Below are 19,919 nucleotides of genomic sequence, written 5' to 3'. Positions count from 1 at the left end.
AAGGGGGAAATAAAATCCCTACAACAAGTATTAAACACTTGCACACATGTAATGGGGATTTAAAATCCCTATTACATGTAAAACCCATTAAAGTAGGGGTTTTTTGGACAAACTGCAAGTTTACTTGCAGTTGAGCTAAAAAACCCCTATTTTAACTAAAAATGACCAAAAAACAACAAAAAGATAAAAACATTAAATGGGAAACTTAAAATAAATTACAAGTGACATATTTGAAATAAAAAATGCACATGTAAGTGATCAAAAATTCCCCTACAAAGACCACAACAATGAATATCATTAAAACTTGCATTTTGAAGAAAATTCTCCACCTGCAGTCTGGGTTTTAAAACCCGAAATTGAAGGAAAGGCATGGCAAACGAACCCAGAATTGGACGAAATTTGAAACGTAGTTCGAGAATGGACTGAGGATTAAGCTAGTCCAAGGATTAGTCAAAATTTTGCCTCGGGAAGCATGTCATAGAGTAATAATTTTCATTTTTCATAAAAATTCCATTGTAGTGGTCCTTCATTTTTGGAAACAAAAATGAGGACAACAGGTTAAATAATCTAATCTAGAATCCTAAGGACAATGATAATAAAGGATAGTTCTTAGATAGATGGATTCCACAAATCAAGCTTTGTTTTGCCATGAGGAAACAAGTACACAAAACTGATGCAATCTCCAAAGGTTACGAAGTATTTTCATTTTATAAAACATTCATCAAATTCCTAATAGTGGCACAATTCAAATAAACATCCACAATCGAACTAGTGCTAAATTTGGTTCGGACTAACCATACACTGCAATTTGCAATCAACAAACTACAAATGGTATGAAACGGAATTCCATTAAACATCTTCACATTTTTCCATTAAAATCAATGAACTTTGACTATAATTTGAGAAGTAGAAAGCATGCAAAATGTTGAAACAACACACAAAGATCCACCATATCTTTAAAGAAAATCATGTATTTATTTCATCATAGTCTTGGCAACAATCTCTTATCAACTATTCTTCCATTATCAACCATTATCAACCATTATCAACTATTCTTTCAATAACCTATACAAATGAGAGAGCAAGCCTTATATAGAGCTCTCAATTGCAAATGAAGGGCCCAGATTGATTCTAAATCAATGGCCAAGATAATTCAAAGAAAACCCTAATTGGGGTAGTTACAACAACCACCACCTTACATTTAATGTCAGCCAATGAGAAAAGTACAAGCTTTGAATACATATCCTTTTAAGGAAAAGGACCAATGAAAATTAGTTGCCTTCTGCATGTTGATTTCCATCATTGTAGGAGTCAGGATCAATGAACTTAGACAAATTGACCTTGAATTATTTGATTGGTTGATGATGAATGGGTGCCACCTCAACATGTATATCTTGTAATCTTTCTCCTTAGCAAATCTTGGAGAGCAAATCTCTTGATACTCAACGTCTCCAAGATTTTGACTGATTGTGATGGTTCATATTCCCAAATTGGATCATCTCCTTGATCAAGTTTCTAACTTTGATTAACTCTTCTGAAACTATCCACTTTCCTTGATCATTTCATCTTGCACCTTTCATTTTCATGTTTGGAATCCTTCTTCTTGTGATGCCTTCATTCCGTATTATCATCCTCATCCTTGGAATCTTGAAATTCTTCTTTCTTAGACATTCTGGATCTTGAACTCCTTGATGTTCTCTTTAAATGTGGAACACGTCCTTGATTTTCCTTCATTATGTCTTGGACCTCTTGGAATATTTTACCATTCTTTGGATTTTTTTTGTTTTGAGAATCCTTGTAGTTGTAGTTTCTTGATGTTGTGATGTCCTTATCTTGCATTGTTAAATGTGGATCTTGTCTTGCATTGTTGAATCCTTCACTTATTCAATGACTTTGATCTTGGATTTCCATGAGGAAATCCAAGGTCGTTGTAATCCTCGTGATCCTCTTGAATATCTTGATATCTTGTCTTCATCTGCATGGTTGGGTTCTTTCATCCTTCTCCATCCACTTTCATCGCCTTCCTTACAATCACATGAAAAGAAAACATGCCTTAAATCATGACGGGGAATTAAAACCCTAAGTAAAATCTAGAAAATCTTGAAGTGAAATGCCACCAAATTGTGAAACAAATCTTGATTCTATTTTTTTTTTTAATGAAATAAGAGCTCCAAAAATATGCACTTCACATTCATGTTGACAAGCATATCAGTAATTCAAAAAAAAAAATGCTCCACAAAAACCTTTCATAGACCCAAGAAAAGATATTTCAAATCTGGAAAAATGGCATCTTTCACTTGGAAAGTGAAGCTTCAGGTCTGGAAAATGCCCAAATTGGCCAAGAAAATCACTTAAATCTGCATGTCAATCACTTCTATTCTGCTTGGAATTCACTGACTTCTGCTATGAAATCCACTTTGAATTCAAGGAGGAAATGATTTTTAGATCTTCCCTTTAATAAGACAATTTCTTATTCCTTAAAGGGGTCGGCTTAGGAGGATTTTGCATTATTTTCAAATAGTTTTACCTTCCAAATCAAGTTGTCTGTCCCTTCATTTTGAGTGAATTTTGGAGGGATTTTTTTAATGTTTTTAACCCTAGGTCAGCCTCTTTTGCATTTTGATTTGTCTTTTATGTGGAGGGCTATTAATATAGGGTGATGCTCTTCACATCCTCCAAGCAAATTTTGTCTTGTCTGCTCTTCCATGCAACATCCTGCCTTAATTGTGAATTTTCCAGCGAATTTCACATAGGCATTGCAGGGCGCTAAGTGAAGGTATTCAAGGAAAAATTAGGTGCATCTTCCCCTTTCCCAAGGACTAAGGCGTTTTTCCATGACGGATAGGGACTACAAGGGTGGAAATTAGAGAGGGACTGGAGGGCGCACTTGAGATGTTATCAAGGACTTGGAAAGTGAAAATCCAAGGTTAGGCAAGGACAAGTGAATGCTTCATGCAAGCTTGTCCAAGGACTTTCAAGTGCTAATTGTTGTCGGGAAATATGCATATCTTATGTTTTGGTAGTAATGTCATTTGTTAGTAGTTAGTTAGCCGACGGGAAGGTAGTTGGAGTCGCGATGGTTGTGTCTCACCTCTTTGGCTGTTATATATTGTACTAACTGCGGGTATTGAGGGGGGTGTTGTTTACGACAGATAATGCTATGAACATTGTATACACTCTGAGTTATTAATGGAAAGCTTATTCTTGTATTCATGTTGTTATTGCATTGTTTATTTCTGCATTACTTCTGTATTCCTTCTGTTTACCCAGTGAGGCAAACATTTGGCGCCGTTGCCTAGACATACTCGGGAACGGAAGAAACGGATGGCGCACGGACACGATGGGCCTACCCATTGGTGAGATAAACCCAGAGGCCGACGACGCGCAAACAGAGCTCTACAGCGGAGAAGACACTGCGACGAGGGAATTTTCAATCCTGCTCTAGGTAGCCATCGAGACCTACGTCCGACGAGAGGCCACGGAGGCTGAAATCCCACCAAGTGCCGTGTGGACAGCACTGGAGGTTAGCCCGACAGTAAATCGGTTGATGAACCACCTCCCCCGGTTGCTTGCACAAGCATCGCTAGCACAACAAGCTCGCCTGGAGGAGATTGCCCGGGAAGAGAGACGCCAACAAATCCTCCAACAGTACGAAGAAAGTAGCCGTCGGGAAGTGGAGCGGGATGGCACGAGGCCAGGAAGGAATTGAACCTTGAATCCCATAGGGATAAAGGAACATTCTATATTCAAATAAAGGTGTCATAACATTGACACGAGTTGTATCTGACGAAATGAATTAATAAAGGCGTGTTTGGGTTTATGTGTTGTGAATTATGGAAATGTATGGGAATTAATGCCCAACCTATTAAATAAAGATAGAAATAAGAAAGCAGAAACGGACGAGTGGGAGGCCGCGCAGAGGGCCTTGATTCTGGAGCAACAAGTAGAACGTAGACGGAGGCTGAGGCAACTTGCCGAAGGACGACCTACCAAAGGGTGGCCCGAAGGGAACCAAGGAGGTGTCATGGAGGGTGCAGAAGCTGAGGGAAATTTCTACGCATCGCCGGAACACCGTAGGGTGAGAAGCCATGAAGAGTTTCTGAAGGAAACAAGATTACGGAGGAATCTATTCGAAGAGACCCGGGATTAGTTTAGAAACTTATCCCTTATGCCACGAAGTGAGGATCACCAAAGGGAGCCAGGAGTGGGTGCGGGTGAGAGCAGAGGGGAGGACAACCGTACGATTGTAGGTGCCACACACAGCAGGCAAAACACCGTACCTCCAGTCACCCACGCAAGACACACCACCGGCGCCGGAGGGAGTGGCGCACAAACACAGCTACAGCCACCTCTAGGAAGACGACCCCCATCGATGGCGGGTAAACAGAAGTTGCCTAAATTCAACGGAGATGGCAACGATGACCTCGTACAGCACTGCCGTACATGTGAGACAATATGGTCAGCCAATGGGGTAGTTGACAAAGCGGATTGGGTGGTGCAGTTCCCTGCCACCCTGAGAGGAGTAGCCATTGATTGGTACTCTGATGTGGATAAAACAAAGGTGGGAACATGGGATGACCTACAGAAAGCTTTCAAGACGGAGTTTCGACTCCTTCGAGATGATAATGAGATCGTAGCGGAGATATTAAGCACAATGCAGGGAAAGCACGAGACAATGCGAACAATACAGTCGATGGTTAAAGGAGCTACTGGGGAAGATGGAGAACCAGCCGGCTGACGGACTAAAGAAGAGATGGTTCGTGGAAGGGTTGCGGTCATCCCTGCGGAGGAAGATGAAAATTGTACCACCCACTTCATACGATGACGCATACAACCCCACGATGGATTTGGAAAGTGAAGACAAAACATTGCGGAAGAAAAAAGACAAGTCCTCTGCAGAAGAGGAGTCCTCGGGAGAAAGCAGCAGTGACGAATCATCAAGTAAGAAGGTGCAAGCTCTTCAAAAGGATATGCACCGTATGTTGAAGGAATTTAAGAACATGAAAGGAAGCACGAGCAAAAACGAAGACGTGTGGTGCACTGATTGTAAGGAAGAAGGTCACACAAAAGGCACCTGCCCGAAGAAGGCATTCTGCGAAATTTGCCAGATGTTGGGACACGCCGTCAAAGAATGCCCCTACAACATGAAAACAAAAGGGAACCAGGTATTCTTCGTGCAAGAACAACCCTCACTATCAGCGGGCTCCGCCCAGCCGCAAGCCGACGCCACTGCATCATCCGGTGGTTATAGAGGTAACCGAAGGGGAGGGAGAGGCAACGACAACAACAACAACAACAACAACAACAATTGGAGCAAAATGCAGTATGACGTTAAGGGGCGGCTAATAATTCAATGTCGGGCCTGCAACCAATGGGGGCACTTCGCTCGGGAGTGCCAGAATACTGAAACCCCCCAAAGCCTGTGTAGATGGTGCAGCCCCAGTGATCACGATGACACAAAATGCCCTAAACAGGGGGTGAATCTCCTCAATATTGAGAAGACGGGCGAAGTATTGGTGATCACTCGCGTGCAGGCGAAGAAGGCAACGTATCCCGACCCTCGCACAGAGAAGGAGAGACTGCAGGAGGCGAAGGCCGACATTGAACGGGAGATGGCGGCAGAAGGACGGAAGAACATGGAGACGATGAGTCCCTCAACCCGCCTGAAAGCAGAAAAGAATATTATTGGGCAAGTCTTGCAGATGGAGGTACCGATAAAGGTAAAAGACCTTCTAGACTCCATGCCACATTTGAGGACTGCCATCCTCAGCAATGTGCTAAGCATCGCACACGTACCTTCGAGTGCACCACAGGTGGAGGTTCCCGTCAGCCCTTCGATTGACCTGATGTTACTAGCCTTGAACAGTGGTAGACACCCAACTGTGGTAGAAATGGGCATCCTTGGAACCGTTCTAAAGGACACCATTGTGGACGGAGGTGCTGGGGTGAATATACTACCAGAAGAGACATGGAAGAGGCTGGGGAAACCCACCCTGTGGCCATCCACATTTAATTTGGTAGGAGCCGACCAAAACGGCATCAAGCCACTCAGCATATTGATGGCCCAGCAAGTGACAATTGGTACGCAGCCCTTCCTATTAGATTTTGTAGTTATTCCCTTGAAAAAGAAAGGCTATGATGCCATCCTGGGGAGAGTGTGTTTGATCACCGCGAGGGTGAACCACAACTGGAAGAAAAATACACTTTCCATGGAGAAGGGAGGGCGGAAATATACCATTGACCTACAGACCCAAGATGTCGGCGAAGAGCTCGCCTCTTCCGACTCGGACTCAGAGGACTCTAATAAAGGGGAAGGGGGTCCCGACGAAAGCAAGGGCAAGAACGCGATGGAGCCGAACAGTCGAAGGGGTGCGACACAACCGTCGCGACTCCAACTACCTACCCGTCGGCTAACTAACTACGAACAAATGACATTACTACCAAAACATAAGATATACATATTTCCCGACAACACTAATTAGCTCAATCTAGGAATTTCCTATGGAACCTCTTTGAATTTTCCTTTATTTTTCATGATCAGAATCCTTGTTCCATCTTCTCTTAAGGACAAATTCCTCACTTCAAGTTAGGAATTTCCATCAATCCTCATCCAAATTTCAAAATTTTCTTTGATCCTAGTGAGGATTTGCAATTTATGTAAGGAATTGAAATTTGCCTTATTTTTCCTTCCTATCAAGGTTAGAAAATCCAACCATTTTCCTTGTCAAGCTAGCACATCCTTTGAATTTTCCTCATTTTTTCACACAACATTTTCAAAATTTCAATTTTCCAAACAACTAGTCTTGACAACATTTTACAACTTTTCTTGCATATTGACAATATTGATGACTTTTCTTGCACTTTGACAACATTTTACAGTTTTGTCAAGATTGTGAATTTTGGACCTCAATTCTCAAACTAGACATTTATTCATGGATTCCAGACTTGAAACTTGAATTCATGACATGACCGTACCTATTCAAGGATTGAATTTCACACTCTGACTCATTTCAAGGACTGATCAAGACACTTAACCCAGACTGACAAGACATTATGAAACCCAAACAAAGGCTAAGAGACTAAAACTATTGCCAAGCTAAAATGAAACTAAGAAAAACACTAACCTAAGAAGCGAAAAAAGTGGGGGTCCCAATTTGCAATGGAGTGTGTGTGTTTACAAGACAACAAAACCCAACTTCATTCTAGCATCATAACAATATCATTCACAAAGCTATCTCTGAAATGAGCCCCAACACCTCCTTATATAGCTTTTTGGAGACAATTATACAATTAAAATATAATAATTCACCTTATTTCCCTCAAAAAGACATGTTTGAAATAATGATAACATTTCATTTGCGAAGTCCCCCCTGGACATCCAACCTTTAAAAAATAATCACCTTTCCAATGATCTAGTACACTTAGTTGTTTTATTATTTCTCAACATTAGACAACATTGGTAATATATTAATTAATAATTCAGTAACTCACCCAAGCTATGGAAAGCACCTAAATTGCATCGGAAAAAAAAATGATCATACCAATGTGATTCTAAAGACTTGGGATGATGACCAAAGTCTGCCGGGTAACTTACTCAAATAGACTACTCCAAGAAATTTGGAGAGCACGCAAAAGGTCAGAATTGATTCTGAAAGCATCACTACATTCACCAAGGCTAACTAAGCTCATTGCCATAACCCAGTCGCTGATGACCAACCTTGAGCACTCCAAAAAATTTGGAGTTCTTCTGAGCACACCAAGAAGCCTTTGGAAGAGCTAAGAAACTTGGTAAAGGTTCACAATTCATTATTACTAAAATTTGGGACTTTACAATATAGGATGTTCACCAAGTTTTTGACTGGCGCAAGTGGCAGAGGAGCATTGTAAGCGATTGCCTACCAATATTTTAATTTCTAAAGACCTCCAAAACAAATCCTAACCATTTCTACCAGTTTTAATGGTACATGTTGCTTAAAATTTAGGCTAACATGATTGATTATCGTTCCTTTGCTTTTTCCAAAGTGTCACCATAGTTTGAGGTTGCTCCTTTTTCATTTATTGCAAGTTTTTATGTTTTTAGTCTGGTTACAATCACATTTCCATTTTGATGATTAGTGTTTGAAGTTACTTTAAGAGATCCAACATTTTCCCAAAGTGAAAAATCTATCTTTGGAAATTACTATTTTAAGCCGTCCTCGATCCTCAAAATTTTTTGAAAACGTCCCGGAAACTAAAAAATGGTCAACTTTTTTTTCAAGGATCGTTGACTGTCCTTGAGACGATAGGGGACACCCAAGCTGTCCCCTAACTGTCCCAAGGATGGATGATTGTTTCCAGCAGTAGGCACAATTAAAAACAATTTTTTTTATAAAAATTATTAATGAAAGTAGTTAATTTTTTTTTTAATGAAAATCACTGATAGAAATTGATTAAGTTTTTTTTAATTTTTACTTAGCTATTGATATCAACAATATCGATACCATATTATTGATATCAATTGTTGGCATTGTGTTGTCATTGATGTCAACCGGTATAGGGTGGCACCCGGTGTGGGAAATGTATGTGCAGTATTGTCATTGATGTCAACTGGTATTACTGTCATGGATGTCAACCGGGAATATGTGCAGTTGAGGCCAATCGATATGCAAGCTAGAGTCATCGGTATACAAGTTGATGAATGGGTATGAAGAAACCGGTATCGAGTGAACAAGTGGATGAACATGTTAGTATACATGTTGGTACTAATCGGTATGTTAGTATGTTGCAATCTAGCGGGACTCCCACCAGTAAATGATGTTGTCCTTGGAAGAAGAGAAGACTGAAGAAAGAATGTTGCTTGAGGATTGTAGGGAAGTTTCATCTACCCAATAACAGGGATGTCACTCCATTAGCCAACAGGTGACATAGATCCTCCTCCACCGGTGTTTAGCAGTTTAAGTGCAGTTGTCTATTCCTCCCACTGGTAAGTGGTAATACCTTGCTTATCTCACAACATACATGGCATACATCATTACCCTCCGAGATATGATAGTCAGAATAAGAAAAGGCAGGTGATTGGATGCTTAGACTGGATGACCAAAGTGGAAGATGAGGAAGCCTCCAGAGGTCGAGATTTGATATGAACACCGGATCAACATGTGGAGTCAAGATGTGCTGCTGGGATAGAGAAGGAAGTGCTGAGACGATGTGTTTGCCATCTTGGCAAGATGGTTGAGAGGAGAACCGGTCAGATGTAGATGAATCTCTACAGTTGCACACTTAAGAGTTACCGAGATGCAAATGGAGAAAGGTGTTTCCACAGATGCATAATAGTTGAAGATGGATGGCATGAAGGCAAAAACATGTCAACTGGTAAACAAGGTGGTTACCGGTATGCAACAAAGAGTCAAGAGACAAAGTGGAGTGCTCATAACCAAGTGATAAGGTACATGATGACTCACCATGGATATCTACTGCTGGTCAGCAAGGTGATGATCGGTAAATGTGATGCACCGGTAGTGTAGGTTACTGTATGGCAAGATGGTTAACTGGCAAGGTATGATGTACCGGTAGAGTTAGATCACTGGTAGGTGTGCATCGGTTAAGTGTTTGGTCGGTGATCCTGTTTGAACCGACACAAAGGTCTAAGCTGACGAATACCGACAGAGATGCCATGCGGAGTTGAAGTGGCAAGCATGCAGGGGTTGGTGAAGTGTCGTGTCGGTGAGGTTGTTGGCATTGGTCGACATTAAATGTCAATTGCGTAAATCACGAGTTGATGATAGTGGTTTGTGGCTCGAAGCAGAACGACAAATTGAGATCAAGATTGGTGATGCGAGGATCAATGAAGGACGCCTTGCTGCAGATCGGATTTGGTAGAGAAACCAGAGATATCATTTATGGTGAGTTGACCAAAACGCCAAGCTGACAGACAAGTAGTATCTTGCTAAGTTTAGTAAACGTGCACTGGAAGGCATAATAATGGCGGTGATGTGCAGACTGTCATCTCTGAGACAAGATCTGAGCTGATTTGATACGCCTCGAGGGTGGTGGAAGAAACCCTAGCACGCAAATGTTTGAACTCAAGTTTTGGTGGGAAAACTTAGCTATATTTATGCAGACTGAGGAATGAGAGGATTGATGATGCTGGAGATAGAGAAGGAGGACATGAGCGTGTGAGTAAACCGGTCTAAGTGAAAATAGCAGAAGATCATAGTGACTGAGTCTAGGAAAGAATCAACCGGCAATAGGTTTTAGTTGAGGCTTAACTAGGAAGGTTAAAAGCAACCAGCAAGCAGCAAAAGAGGAGAAGTGCAGATGTGAACTGGTGGTGTTCAAGCCAACAAGAGGATAGTATAGAGTGAGGCGATTCTGAGTGTGTTGCAGAGAAGATCTGGCAGACACATGACAGAGCAGGGCTGAACCGGTAAGCTGAGTAATCGGTAGTCAAGTGCAAAGTCTGTCAGATAAACAACTGGTAGAGTCTAAGCCAGCAAGTGAGCAGATACTGGGGAGAAGTAGAAGAGATAGAGAGAACAGGGAATTGATGACCAGTTGCAGAGACAAAACGAGTCAGCAGTGAATGAGACAGAGTGTGAATTGACAGAGAGGAGGCTGAGTAAAGACTGAAGATACTACCGGTAAAGTTGAGGAGAAGGGAAGTCGGTAGAGAGATTATTCATGAGTGGTTATAGAACACATTTGTAACCAGGCTATTACTTTTGTATTTGATGATATTCATTGTAGATCACTGAGTTGGTTCTCAGTGCAGGGGTTGTAGCTCCTTTGGGTTGTTGCCCATAAACTATTAGGGGTTTGTGCTCCTTGGGTTGGTGCCCTAAATCTGTAGGGGTTGGTGCCCTAAATGTTGTAATTGTTGTTTTTACTATGAGGCTGGATTGGAGCAGTAGACTCCAACAACATTTCTCACCGAGGTTTTTCCCATCTTGGGTTTTCCTCGTAAATACTGGTGTCATGAGATGTACCTTTGTGTGATTGCATTGTGAAGTCTTGCATTATCTCACCGGTAGGTTTACTTGTGTTTACTTTCCTAACCGGTACTCACTCTTAGGATCAAAAGGTTAAAGAGTTTTGGAAACCATTGATTCACCCCCCTCTCAGTGGTACATTGTGTTCAACAATCGATGTAATATTTTATCGATATCATATGGTATCATAAAAGTCATACTCAGTTTTAAAGAAAATAAAAAAAACATTGGCGGAGCTTTCACGACAACACTCAGCAAGGGAAGAAATACAGAACTGGTGAAGACGTGAAGTGTGACAGGCGAAAGGGTTTTTTGATTCTGTTCTGAGGAAGGAAAAAGAAGACTATGAAGTGTCTGATTCAATGATTTTAGAATTAGAATCTAGATTCTAATTTATAAACGTTATTATGTTGCCATGATGAATGTTTACTATGTTACAATGTTATATAAATTTCAGATTACATATATATTGCCATCTCCCGCCGTCCCCTATTTTGGGAAAAAGAAACGTCCCAAAAACCCGTTTCCCTGTCCTGAAAACTCGGGAGTAACATAGGAAAAAGTTGTTTTTTCAAATAAATTTACTTTTTCAAGGTTCTATTCTTGGATAGATGATTGTGTTCCTATTTTAGATTCTTTTAGTTAGCTTTCATTTTTTGTAAGGATGGTTTATGCTTAAAAATGTTTTTCCTAATTTTCAAAATCTTTAAGCATTGTGTTTTAAAAGTATGGTTTTTGATATAAAATAATTATTATCCTAAAACCTAAAAATTAAGTATTTTGTAACAATATAAATAAGTGTTTGGTGCAAAAGAGTTTTTAGTGCTAGTGGATGCTTAATTTATGCTGTTGAAATTATTATTCAGTCTATTATTCTAATTTCTTGTGTCTACACTTACCACATTTATGGTTCATTGATTAAGTTTGAGTGGCTAACAATATCAAGCTTTCTATCGAAGTTTCTTGTTATTCTAGCTTGTAGCTTATATCTTAGTGATTTAGTTTCAAAATCATGTGTTATGTTGTGTTGAAAAATTTATTGTTCATTTTGAACCGTGTGTGCATTAGCGGGCTAGTCTTTACTTTGGCCAATAGGAAGGTGGTGTTGTCATGTTTAGAGCTAGGCACCTTCATTGTTAAATTTTTTAAATCTCACTTGTGAGATGAAAGCTATTACTAGTTTTGTGCTTGTACCCAAAGAAAAATGACAGGAAGCAAGCTACTTCATTATTGCCAAAAATATTTCATAAAATATTGTAAACTGCAAATATTTGAATATTTTGTCTAGAATTTAATGTCTATGGTTAGTTTAAATTTTAATTAGTTTCCCATTATAATTTGAAAAGAGGTTTTACATCTATTCCAATTTAAATTATCTTGAAAAAGGGTGATGTCCCCATCTTTAACCTAAAAATACGAAGCAATAAACAATTATGTAATCAAGGGTGGCAACCTTGAAAAGATCTTCAATTAGCGAGTGGTTAAGAAATAACAATTTTGTACATAGTTCAAGCAGGTAGTCGTATATTTATAACAATTGTAGCTAGAAGGCATTATGGGAAAATTGTCTTATTACATAAGACTTCACGATTTTCCTATCAAGCCTCCAAGTGGAACATAGAGAATAAGATGAAGTGGTGAAGACAAGGAGTTGACATGTACCCATTCCCATAATCAAGGAATGAAGACTTAAGAACATACTGTATACTGAATCAGTGATCATAATACTAATGTCACATAGGTACTCATGGAGGTCTCGTAGGCAAATCCCTATTGGCACAACAATGGAGAAAATGAGTAACATATTCCATCACTATCATCAATTGGAAGCAACACATGCCACATCAATCATATATAGAATCCATATTGATCATGTTTGAAGACCATTTCTTCTATGTTATCACTGTAATAAGATAATGAAAAAGTATCATCACTGTGTAACTCCGATCATATAAATAGAAGAGCATCATATATGGCCATCAGTTATTATCATGAGAAGGAGACTTGTCATATTTGAAGGTAATTCCTATTTATTGCATTCCATCAATAAGGCATATTTTTCCTCACGAGGAAGGAAGAATTAGCTGATTGATGAACATACTCTTCTTTAACAAATCCAAACGCACTAATTAATCCATTCGCAGATTAATCATCCAGTTCGACCAGCCACTAACCATTTCATTGGTTAGTCATTCAAACTAATGATTAGTTTATTCAAAACAAGTTCAATTACAACTGATCATAAGGGTGCGGTTAGAAATAAATCATTACTTATGAAGAGATGGTGAAGGAGGGGTATAACCGTTTACAAACTAAAGTATGCATCCCATCAATCTTGCAAGCAATATAATGGGAATTGGTCACACTCTCATCATCATCAATTACTTCTTATTTTCTTATACATCCTTATTGGATTGCTCAAGTGAGCATTGGCCTCTGGCAAATCAGGTTGCATACAATTAAGGAAAGAAATCTGGAAGGGCACCACCATTGCATAATTCTAAGGTTCAGATCAGGCACAACAATATTATCACTATAGTTGATATTGAGGACAATTGCATATACATTTAAGGAACAATATCAGAAACAGCAATAACATCATTATATGCGATATTGAATATACCTGCATACGTGTGTAGACAAATCAGAAATAGCATTAATATCGTTGTATGCGATAGTGAATACATTTGAATATATGATGAACCCTTGCTGGTTCAACTCTTCACCCTGCTGTAATTTGTAGATCTTCTTTGTAATTTTTAATTATTAAGATGGTCTTTCAGAAATAGATAGAAGTTGCAGAAGAGGGTTTCTTTAATTTGCAACACATATTGAATAATACATGAATTTAATCAACTGAAACAATGAATTGGAGAATTTAGAAGCATACCCATAGGTCCTTAGCCAATTTATTGAAAAGAAAAAATAAATCAGCAACTTACAAAGTTCTGATTTTTATTCTGGAACAATTCAGATCTGCTCTTATTTAAATACTAAGACACCAAATCAGTGAAAGATGGTGCCAATAAATGAGCAAGCTATGTGTTTGGGAAAAGAAGCCTCCAAACCACAGAAGAATCAACAACAAAACAGTAAATAGGAAAACCCTACAACAAATCTGCCTTGTAGGAAGCCAAATCTGCCCCAATTCAATTCAATTTGACTTCTGAATGAAGCCAACCAAGCTGCAACAATTCGATTGATCTTTCACAATCTCAAAGCTACTGAATTCTGAAGAATGCACATTCTCCAAAACAAGTCCAAACCCTAGCCGCCATAGCCAAGTGCTCAGAAGAAAATGTCAAATGCTCAATATCAAGAATGAGGTTTAATTTCCATCTTGGCTGCCTAAATACCCAAAAGGTGCGATTTTTGGCAATTAGGGATTAAAAAATAATAACTTGCTTTTAGGGTTCCCAAATTAACCCTAAAAGCAACGCCTAGCTTAGGAGATAATAAATTTTCACTTAAATAAATTTAAGTGATGCACTTTATGATTTTATATTAATATTTCATTAAAATATTAATTGCCTGTGGAACCACTTAAAAATTCATCTCTCTCATTATTGCTCTGAAACTGAATCTGTCAAAAGCTAGGGCCACAGTTCGCCATGCCAATGAAAATTGGACCATGTCTATTTTTAGCAATTTTTCCCTAAAAAATAGGAAATCCTCATAAAGTGTCAGAAACTGATGAAATGAAGACCAGAACTGAACTCAACACTGAACTAGAACAAATAGACAGACCACTCCTCAAGATATTGCATTACTGACCCCTTTATCCATACTTTGTTAGCCTACAAGGGTCCAAAAATAGGCTAACTCCTCAATCCCAAGTCCCTGACTAGGATGGGGAGACATTACAGCATGCTTATAAATATAGACCAGGAGCAGAAAGACACCTCATCGCTATAAGCAATAGAAGCAGATTGAAGCATATTTCTCAATGCCATAACTGAGATAGCTATCAACTACATAATTGCAGAATTCATATTGTATATCAGAAGTGCGGATCAGATATATAGATCAAAAGTCATCTTTGCATAAATCAAATTGATGTATCAGAGATAGCAGTGATACTTTATCTTATATATCAACATACTATAAGTGATATCATAATCTATCATTCTTAAGTAGCACCAATTTGGAAAGAAGTCTCTTGCAATTAATTTGCAAGACACTTGTTCCTAATTTCCTAAATGTAGTTATGTTTCAAGTATCTTCTCCAGACTTTATTGTGCTAAATGTAGTTCATAGCACACAGAGAACCTTTCCACTCATACAAACCCAGCAAGATCCTCATCAACAACAACTAATTGTGATTTGTTTTGTTTTCTGCAACCTGTGGAAATTTATTTTGTGCCCATGTAATGACCAATTCATTTTCCATCCATGGTATATTTTGTGAAAAAAATCATCACAAAAGTGAGGTACACAAACATTTGACAGGGCTGAGTAACTCTATACGCTGTCCATAATGTTGTGATGAACCCTGAACAATATCCTCTAGATAATGTTATGATAAACCCTTGACTATATTCTTTGATGTTACTAATATGAAGTTGATGGTTTCTGTTATTCCTCCACATAATCCCAGTTTGGTAGTGTACCAAAAGCATATGCGTGTACTACTCAGCAACAGCAGTTAAATGTATCAGTGTGAGAAAAATAAGAGGCAGTGATTTATATTTGCATATAACGAAAATTTGGGACTAAAATATGGACAAACCTTTGTGTCCCAAGAGAAAGTTCCATTCTTAATTGATATGGCAGGAAGCCCAGATTGAAGGGGTGGATTTGGTTGCAACTTTCTTTCTTCTGCTAGTAAGAGATCCTCGAGCCTTTTCAGAGACACATTAGCATTAACAACCTGCATACAGAAATCAGGTTCAGCAAATGATCTGATGCACAAATGCATAATGAAAGAAACATCCTATGCAGGAAAAATGTTGATCACATACTAAAAAAATTCTAATGCTGGAGATATTTTAGCTTTTACAAGCATGACATTGTTGTATTGCACCAAAGAAAAGAAATAAACTCCTTTATTTTTTAAAGATTCAAATGCTAGCAAACATATTTACAACAGAGCATGCAGGATATATGCACATAAGTTTGCTAGGCACCATGTTGCTTTTCTAAACATGCACATGACAGAATGCTTTGGTGGGAAAACAAGAAGTATAACATCTAAGTGCTCAAACAAATAATGAGGATTGATTGGATAACACAGGTTGAATGACTGCTACAGAATGATAAGAAAGCATTAAGGAGAACACAAACATAACTCAGCAATAAAATTATATAGCTTCCAGCTGAAAATGCATTGAATCTTAATGCAAAAGATTATGCAAAAGTTTTAACTCTATTATTGACATACTGGGCATGTTTACAGCAATAAATGACTCAAAAACTATGAAAAATAAACTCGAAGTATAATAAACCAAAGTACCTGGGTTATCAAGTTAGGAAACATGGACAGGGGAAACCTCAACACTGCAAACAAGGAAATAGAGGAAAAGGCTTTTGCAGGTGTCAGTTCACCACCAAGTAAAGTATATACTCCAAAAGCAACAATTGTAACAAGAACTGGAATACTGTTCAGAATGAAACTGTTGCACTGTAAAACAATAACAGATTAATTCACAGATTAGAAATATATAGAAGCATAAATGAATTAATTGAGGGGGCAAAATTACAATTAACAATAGATAAAACAACCAATTCAGCACAAGGAAAAAGTTCCAGGTAATCTTTCACGATAAGGATAATTTAGTTGTTAACGTGAGGATATACCGCTCCCAGTAATTGTGCCTTCCGGAACCAGCTGAGCTCATCATTCCTAATGTGCTGGACTTTTTGCTGAAAACTATTTTCCCATGCATAGCATCTGCCGGTATCATAGGAGAGTCAGAAGAATTTCTTGGAACCAAAAATATAAAGCTTGCATAGGTTTGCTCCAAAATATATGAGTTACTTACTTCACTGTCTCCATTGCAGCCAAGACTTCATTCATTAGACCAATCCTCCTGTCTGTGCGCTGCAACCCTTCCTTCGATAGTTTCTTCATCCTACCTATCACAAAAGTCTGACCACACAACAAAGAGTAAATACAATGCAGTTTCAATATTCATTAGTCAACTCAGAGAAAATGAACTTCAGAAATCGAAATTCATTCTTAAACGTCAGTATCTTGGGAGACACCTACAATGAATAAAATTATGTTAAAGACCAAATCAGTCAGTAAATCTTGCACTAAAAGATAACTGACATCTTTAAGTTATTTTGTCTACTAATGGAAAACAGCTTAGTAGTGCAATTCTGTATTTTCGTCCCACAATGCAAAAATGTCTGTTTACTCAATTATCAATCTCATTTCTTGACCACATATCACTACAAAATTAAATTCAACTACATTTTAAAACTGAAGTCTCTCTTCGAATTATGTTATCTTAGGGACCAATACATACTTACCACTCAGCCTCAATGGAAACTCCAAAACCACTTGATTAAAATGCATCCTTCCATTATGAGAAGTACCAAAACTCTATTGAGTGCATTAGAACTTAGCATTTGAGTTTGACTCAGATTGATGGCTAAACAAGCAGAATCAGTTCACAAAAATCAAATTTGTGAAAACTTAGTCAGACCCAGAAAATTTGAGAAAACTCAAAGATATTAAAAAATAAATAAAATCTTGCAAATGAAAAAATAAAAGTCTATGACTTGCTTTTTTTTTAAGCATTAAGAATTGAAACCCTGAATACGTCCCTAGAGGTATGTAAATTGAAATAGTCCCCCTTAGTTTTTTCTGTTTTCGAACACAACACTAGCACCCATTAGCGTTAGCAACAAGCAAAAATAAATCTCAACCACTTGTGCAGTGGGAGGATAAGATATAACATTCAAAGAGCACTATATTTTGGAGGCATGAGCAACCACTTCCAGTTATTCAATGGGGATTACAAAGATTAACTGAAAGCTTATTGAAAGCAAAACTTGGCTGTATAACCAGCCACTTCCACCTTTTCAGTGGGGAATACAAAATGAAAATAAGTAGGGACTTATTGTAGCAAAAACTTGGCGGTATAACCAGCCACTTCCACTTATTCAGTGGGAAAGAGATAGCTTCAAAACTGAAATCAAGCAAGTTGTTTAGTACTACTAAATCAGCTGATACAAAAAGCTAACTATGAAAAAATCAGAGATATTATCATAATATCAATGCTAATCCATAGAATGTCTAATCCAAACCCAATGCCGAAACAAATATAGTGAATTTGGACAGCATTTACCAACTCTGATTTGTGAGAGCAATATTCTGAATTTTCTGAATGGCTACCCAAAAATCACTATTATGTTCGTATCTCTCTCAAATCACCTCTAAATGAGCCCAAACTCGAAGCAAATGAAGCACACAGGCTGGACAATTAGGTAAGGACAGCAAGCCTGTAATGTCCCCTTATTTTATAACTCATGAAATAGGGACATTTAACTTGCAAAGAACAATTACAAGAGACTTCTTTCCTTAATAATATCAAATAATGCTTCAGATAACAACAATAGAAGTTGATCTACTTCAAGAATAATGCTTATTATGAGATACAATTGATATTACTTGTATGTTGTTATTATAAGATATATATGAGAACCAAATAGTTGCTATCTCTGATATAGTTCTAAAACACATGCAAGATGATTTGGTTTATTTAATATGTTGATGATAAGATTATCTAGTTGTCTCAGATATGAAAGATTGGTAGATGTGCAAAGAAATCTTTATTGTCTCACTGAATTTACTGATGTAAAGCTCTTCCTGATATGTTGGTATGAACTTGCAATAATGATTCCAAATATTGTTTAAGTATGATATGATGGTCTGTTGTTCCCTATAGATCTTTATGGATATGCAGAGGTGTATGCCGATATGATATTACTGACACTGATCTATTGATGTCCTTGGTCTGAAACTATATGCCTGCAACAATAATTAATGGTGTTGTTTCTGATATGTCTGTAGAAGAACAACCCTTCCAGAACGATTCCCATATGGGTAAGAATTATGAGATATAAATTCCCTTACAATGATATGTTGCTGTCACTGTTATAAGTGTTGTTCCTTATGCCACCAATTAGTGTCAAGGGTTACTGCTGTAGTTTTGAAATTTATTGTATATGGATATAAGATATATTTTTTTTCCCCTCTAAAGTGAGATCGAGTGCCTCATATCTTTCAAATGGATGATAAATTATGTCCAAAAGGCATGTCTCATGCCTATTCATAATTGTCTTCCTTCCTTTATACTAATTACACCCTTTCATGACAAATGGTGATCGCTGACTTAATATGTATTAATCGATGCACATATATTGATTTTTCACTTTGGAAGTGCTAATCGTACCTCTTTGAAAAGGGGTTACCATTGTTTCCTCTTAGCAGTCAATTATCTGTATTAGTGTCTCTTCAATATTTTATTGTTTGTATTAGACTTCTTCCATCAACTGCATCCACCGAGGTTAACATACAAAGATCCTAACATATTCATAATTACTTAAAATACAAAAGTTAACACCATTTATAGATTAAAAAATATTTATATTGCATTCATATGACATCCATAACAGCATCACAAAGGAATGGGGACATAGCAAAGTTCTTCAACATTATGATTTTAAAAAGGATATTAACAAAAGGTTCATGTCTTCAAAATGTAAGGTAAAGTCCCAAAATAACTTAAAACATTTGAAATAAAAGATCATAAAATGGGGCTCATCACTCCCCCCAACTTAAGGCTGTGCTGGTTCATCAGCAGGAGGTTTCTGATTTTCTTTCCATGTTAACAGCCTTAGGTCTCCTACAGTGGTTTCCCCCTTAATGTTTGCAATTGGGCTCTGGTAGAATCCTTGATCTTTCCTAAGGTGCTCCCATCTAGACTTGTCCTATTCAACATC

The 19,919-nt window shown here is 38.0% G+C and overlaps 1 protein-coding gene across 2 annotated transcripts in view; it reads right to left on the bottom strand.

The window, feature by feature from the left end:
• Nucleotides 1-19,919, bottom strand: part of LOC131044024 (ABC transporter C family member 2) — a 270,472-nt gene that overhangs the window by 31,567 nt on the left and 218,986 nt on the right. For both annotated transcript variants that reach the window (XM_057977288.2, XM_057977287.2), the window contains exons 13-16: nucleotides 16,949-17,055; nucleotides 16,764-16,857; nucleotides 16,420-16,587; nucleotides 15,697-15,837 (exon numbers count right to left, since the gene is read on the bottom strand). In XM_057977288.2, coding sequence (XP_057833271.2) covers nucleotides 15,697-15,837; nucleotides 16,420-16,587; nucleotides 16,764-16,857; nucleotides 16,949-17,055 — 510 coding nt within the window. The remainder of the gene's footprint in view (nucleotides 1-15,696; nucleotides 15,838-16,419; nucleotides 16,588-16,763; nucleotides 16,858-16,948; nucleotides 17,056-19,919) is intronic.

This window comes from Cryptomeria japonica, chromosome 11 (assembly GCF_030272615.1).
Source record: "Cryptomeria japonica chromosome 11, Sugi_1.0, whole genome shotgun sequence".
NCBI lineage: Eukaryota > Viridiplantae > Streptophyta > Pinopsida > Cupressales > Cupressaceae > Cryptomeria > Cryptomeria japonica.
This window is presented reverse-complemented; position numbering and strand designations above follow the sequence as displayed.